A 6,000-nucleotide genomic window follows, 5' to 3' on the forward strand; every position below is an offset into this window, starting at 1 on the left:
TCTAGAAATGCGTAGAAATTTCACAGGATAGATGCAGTAAGATCTGGCCTGCACCTGCCTCTTGTTACCCCTCTTGGAGTGTCTCAGAAACCTCTCTTCTTCGCTTAGTACTCTCGCTCTAAGTGTCCCAGAGAGACTGACCACAGGACTGACCCAGTCCTGGCGGAGAGTAGAGGGGCTACGTGTGCTAACTGGGAACGTGGAGTGGAAGACTTAACGCATCTCAGAAGCCTGGGCTTGGCCCGTGGCTCCTGCCTTCAGTCCCCTCTGACATGGCGTGGGCTGTCAATGGGAGTGAGATCGGCTATTTCAGCTCTCCTCTTTTCTTCAACCCGATTTTTATTTAGGCGCTAGTGGACAGAGGACGAGGAAAAACATTAGGGCCAATCCCTGAATAATCCCGCTTTATCTGGAAAATAGGAGAGGGTCATTTTTTGAAGACACGTAAAGGCAGAAGCAAAGAACTTTTCTTAAGAATTACAGAAGCCACTTCCTGTATGGCTCAGGGACTCTCCTACCCACAAAAACCTGTCTCGGTTAACAGGTTTTGCCACGTGTCCCTTGTTCATACCAGAAGCCCAGGGCCGCAGGCTCCCTGAGCACAGGGCTCTCTCTGTCTGTTCCGTGCTGTCTCCCAGCAGGTGCTCAGAAATTATCTGGTGATCTCATGCCAGCCTCCTTCCTCTCTTGACCATCTTGTCATTTTGGGATAAACAGTAAGGTCTCAGAAATGTCTCCACGTGTCCGGATGCCCTGCCTTGCCACACTGCGTCACTCCCTCATCTAAGTCAGATCAGAACTGCTTCTCGCAGCAGGGTCTGAGCTGCAGTCCCAGCCCCATCAGCGTGGGCTTTGCAGCCCTGTTCCTCACATGCTGGCCACAGCTCTTCCCTGTCTGGCCTGGGCTGGCTTTTCCATCTTATCTCTAAACAGCTGGCCCCTGCCTCCACACCCCAGCCATGGGCAGCCTCTTCGAGTTCTCCACGCGGACTGCCTTTCATAATTCTGCCTTTGCACATTCTTTTCTCTGCCTAGAATATACTTTTTCTCCAAACTGTTGAATTGCTAAATTTCTATGCTTTTTAAACCTGGTATACCTTTACCATCTCTCTGAGGCCCTCACCACATCTTTCCCAGACACTGAAGCTTCAGGCGCCTGTGTTCCCACACCCTGCTGTCCAGGCTGGGACCCTGTCATACCACGTGGTGACTTTGCCTCTTCAGGGCAGATCTTGGGTTGGATCCATCCTGAAGGCCCCAGTGCCTAGCTTAGGGCCCCCACAGAGCAGAAATTTCATGTGTGTTTGAAAATTGAATGAACCATTTCACTGGCTTTCCCTCCCCTTTGCCTTTCTGAAGCCTGTCATTGTTCCAGACGTGGCCTCCATTCCACCGTGGGGGAGATTTTCTACCCCTCCAGCCCCCAGAGCTCTCTTCCTCACCTTGTACCACTGACCACGCGATGTCTGGTGTTACGATTTTACATGTAGGATAGGGGCTGTAACTTGGGTCTCAGAGGCGTCTCCACAGTGGGGGTCAAGAAATGCCAGCTTGGCTGGGCATGGTGGCTCACCCCTGTAATTCTAGCACTTTGGGAGGCCAAGGTGGGGGGATCACTTGAGGCCTGGAGTTTGAGGCCAGCCTGGGCAACATAGCAAGACTCCACTCTACAAATAAAATTTTAAAATTATCCAGGCACGGTGGCATACACCTATAGTCCCAGCTACTCTGGAAGCTGAGGCAGGAGGATCGCTGAAGCCCAGGAGTTTGAGGTTGCTGTGAGCTGTGATCAGTCCAGTGCACTTCAGCATGGGCAACAGAACAACACCCTGTCTCTAAAAGAGAAAAAAATATATATATATATAACAAAAAAAAAAAAGAAATGCCAGCTTGATTGACAAAATCTTCTCTGTCTTCTAGGGTCGTCTGCTGCCATGCCTGGCCTGAACAACTTGGGTCCGTCCAACTCCAGCTGCCCTCGAGTGTTCCCTCAGGCTGGGAGTCTGATACCAATGGGCCCTGCACACACTTCGGTTTCCTCTCTCCCCTCAAACTCAGGCCAGCAGGACCGGGCTGTGGCTCAGTTCGCCGGCTCCCAAAGCATGCCTCAGAGCAGCCTCTATGGCATGTCCTCTGGCATAACCCAGATAGTTGCCCAGCCCCCCACGCAGGCCACCAACGGACATGGCCACATTCCACGGCAGACCAGCGTGGGCCAGAACACCTCGGTCTCAGCTCCCTATGGGCAGAACTCTCTAGGAAGCTCTGGCCTCTCCCAGCAGCACAATAAGGGGACCCTCAACGCTGGTTTAACTAAGCCACCGGTCCCAAGGGTGTCAGCCGCCATTGGAGGCCAGAATCCCTCGTGGCAGCATCAGGGAATGCCGAACCTGAGTGGCCAGACCCCAGGGAACAGCAGCGTAAGCCCCTTCACTGCAGCCTCCGGCTTCCACATGCAGCAGGCCCACCTGAAAATGTCCAGCCCGCAGTTCTCCCAGGCGATGCCCAGCAGGCCCATGGCCCCCATGAGCTCAGCAGCTGCAGCCGGGTCCTTGCTGCCCCCGGTGAGCGCGCAGCAGAGGACCAGCGCCCCTGCCCCAGCGCCTCCCCAGGCAGCCACGCAGCAGGGCTTGCCTGGCCTGAGCCCAGCAGGGCCTGAGTTGGGGGCCTTCAGCCAGAGCCCAGCCTCACAGCTGGGCGGCCGGGTGGGGCTGCATTGCGCCCAGGCCTACCCCGTGCGGACCGCGGGCCAGGAACTGCCCTTTGCCTACAGCGGGCAGCCGGGCAGCAGCGGGCTGTCCAGTGTGGCTGGGCACACCGATCTGATTGACTCCCTGCTGAAGAACAGGACTTCTGAGGAGTGGATGAATGATTTGGATGACCTTTTAGGGTCTCAATAGTGGAGGGATTTGTGGTGGTTTTAGTATTCATACATCCTATATTTTTGTTCTCAGATTCAAGAAAGAGCAATTACTTTGGACCAAAAGCTTATGGCCCAGGGAGCTGGACAGGTGGAGCCCAAGCCCTGGCCGCGGCCTGGCCTGGTCGGGGTCCATGGGCATGTGGCTCCCCGGCCAGCAGTTGTGGTCTGCTGGGCTGGCCCCAGCCCGGCTGCTGGCATCATTACCTGGTATTGGGACAGCAGGACAGGATTCTAAAGGTGGTTTTGTATCCAAATGACCAAAAAACCAACAGTAACAACGGTGAAACCCCACAGTGTCAGGCTTATAAAAACCTTTGCCGTCATGTTGACTTTATCTAAGATTTCTTCACTTTCCCCAATGTTGGGGACAAGTTTTTGTTGAAACTTTATATAGCAGAATTTTTTGCAATTTGTAGCATAGGGAAGATTTTTAAAAAATTTTTAGAAGGTTTTTAAACAGATTAGGATAGGTGGTGGTTTAAGTCAATCAAGTGGCATTGGAGACCTAGGGTTTCCTTTCGATTAAGAGCCTTTTTTGTTTCTGCTCTTTGTCAGCTCTCAAGGGAGAAGGCGGCCATTGGAAAGTCATTTCCGTAGTGCAGGCTGTGACTGCGCGTGCCAAGAAGGAGCAGGATGCCGTGGGATGGCAGATCTGGTGGCCCAGACAGGGTCTTCCTAGCAGCTCCTCCTCCTCCCCGGGCCCCCAGGAGCCCCTTCCTGCCATGCCCTGGCAGCAGGAGCCCAGGCAGATGCTGCAGGTGGAGATTTGGGGTTCCTGCGCCCTCTGTCGTGCCACCCCACCTTCCGAGGTTCCTCTGAACACTCTTGTTGAACGCAGGGGGAGCGTGGTGACTGTGTGGCTGTCACAGGTGTCTTTCCTTTACCCGTCTTCAGTTCCCATGATCTTCTCTCTGCCTCCTCTTCCTCCTCTCTCCAGCCAAAGTGGAAAGCAATGGTTTGCTACACTGGAGGGGAAGGAAAGTCATAGAACCCCTGGGGGCACCTTAGCATTGCACAGGTTTGGGGAAGGAGGCTCAGGCTGGCCCACAGGAAGGAGCTCTACTTCTCCTAACGACCTCCGCCACTCCCGTGTTGGACGACTTGCACTTTTTAAAGAGATTGCTTTAGAACACTAACACATCCTTCCTAAAGATCCAGGTGGACTTGACTAAGCCAAGGGTCCACGAGAGAGAATGCGGCGTGTGGCTGTTGGTGAGAAGGGAAGGGGGAGAGGGCACTTCCCCGTAACGAAAGCACAGCGGTAAGCGCAGGGCGACGAGCCCGGTGGAGAGAAAGGAGTAGCTGAAGAGTGGCTTCTGTGCAGAGCGGCGCTGAGAAACCACAGCCCCGTTTTCATTTTCATGCAGTCTCAAAATGGATCATTCAAGGAGCATCACACATAAAGAATTGAGCCAAGGAAAGTATTCACGCGACCAGCCTAAGTTGCTTTGAGAGGCTGAGAGGGTTGTACATGCATGGGTAATTATTTTGCACCAGCAGTGCCTTTCTCACTGAGGTTACTTAGACCCTCAGATCTTCTTCTCTAATAGCCATTTGCCACCCTTGGTGGCATACGGGCCATTTCCCCTTAAAACACCCTCCCTGCCTTCCCCATATGCTTAGTTTAGCTCTCAAAGAAGGAGACGAATCATAAAGCCAGTGAAGACACCCTTTGAGTGAGTTCCCCAATCTGAAGGGGAAGGGAGTGACTTCAGCAGGTTTTCTGCCAAAAATAGGGCTGACAGCTGGTTATGGATCCTTTTCCTCTCCTATCTCCCTCCAGCTGCTGCCCGCCTCCTGCCTCTGTCCCCAGGGCACTCGCCGGCCCCTGCACTCTGCCTTAGTCCTGGGCCGGCCACGCAGCCTGGGGCCCCTCACTTGCTGCAATGTCATAGCAATAAAATGTGATTCTTGGGGTCCCCCAGGAGCTGCCCATGGCTTTATTTATAAATCTGGTTTGGGAGTCAGGGGAGGAGGACTGCTTCTGTGCACAGCCCCGTCTTCCAGGAGCCACGACTCAGAAGAAAAGGGTGCTCGGACTTTTATTATACACATTTGCTTTGTGTAAATAAATGTTTACAATTTTATATTAAAGACGGAATAAGCGTTAGAGCTTCCAACTGTATATTTTTTACTTTTATAGATTTTTAAACTATGATCTTATATATGTGTTTTGGGGGAGCTATGATAAGTTTTATGGCAAACGGTTGGTATTGTTAACTTTTTATTGTCATCAAAAGTGCATAGAAATCCTATTAATCCCCTTATTCTTCTACTGCCCTTAACTCTGGTATACACCAAAAAAAAAAATCTTTCCTTGTTTTATCATTATAAAAATAATAAAAGTATTTTGCTAGTATGGAAACTGCCTGTGTATTTGACTTCGCCTGGGGTCTGCTGGCAGGGAGAGTCGTGGGGTGATGTCCTTCTGTGCCTTAGCTGCTTAGTGTGCGTTATTGGGGGCAGGGGTTGGTTTGACTGAAGCCTCAGGGTAACTTCTGCTATGTGATGGTAGATACTAAACAGAGCTAACGTCACCAGGGAAATCAGTCTCCCTCCTGTGTTTGGGGCTCACCCATGTCCTTGTGTCTAATTGGAGGGAAGTTGGACCAGATAACTCAGTGGTATCTTAGGTCCTTAGTGGTTCTGAGGTTTTATTCGAAACCCTTAGGTTTACCCCCAAAGCATTTTTACTCTGGGTCCCATTTCGTTTCTCTTCAGGATGGGTTTTGTCTTTTCCCTTTTCTGTTGTAAGAGTGGCGTGCTCTGGCGTGTCCATCCTACCCGTCAGTGTCACACTGTGAAGAGGGACCAGATGGTGGAGCCTGGACTTCAGGGGAGAGGGGGCCCCTCTCGCCAGAACTCCTCCCTGCTCTGGTCCCCTGTGAGCTGGAGGCAGGTCGGCCCAGGAAGCCGGAGTTCCAGAAAGGGTGGGGGAGTGAGGAAACACGTCCCGTGATAGAATTAAAAAAATAATAAACGGGGAGAATCTGTGACAAATATGAAATAACGTGCACAGCCTTGCCATGTAAGGCTCAGTAAAGGGAAAAACTCCCCGTGAAAACTGCGTGGCCTCT

The 6,000-nt window shown here is 52.1% G+C and overlaps 1 protein-coding gene across 2 annotated transcripts in view; it reads left to right on the plus strand.

Moving 5' to 3' along the window:
- The window catches only part of MAML1 (mastermind like transcriptional coactivator 1), a 44,773-nt gene extending 39,485 nt beyond the window's left edge, over positions 1–5,288 (plus strand). Inside the window, exon 5 of one of the 2 annotated variants that reach the window (XM_069468589.1) lies at positions 1,921–5,288. In XM_069468589.1, coding sequence (XP_069324690.1) covers positions 1,921–2,900 — 980 coding nt within the window. In that variant the 3' untranslated portion in view covers positions 2,901–5,288. The remainder of the gene's footprint in view (positions 1–1,920) is intronic. The other variant, XM_069468590.1, reaches the window with a different exon arrangement.
- The last annotated feature ends 712 nt before the right edge of the window (positions 5,289–6,000 follow it).

This window comes from Eulemur rufifrons, chromosome 5, assembly GCF_041146395.1.
Source record: "Eulemur rufifrons isolate Redbay chromosome 5, OSU_ERuf_1, whole genome shotgun sequence".
NCBI classification, from domain to species: domain Eukaryota; kingdom Metazoa; phylum Chordata; class Mammalia; order Primates; family Lemuridae; genus Eulemur; species Eulemur rufifrons.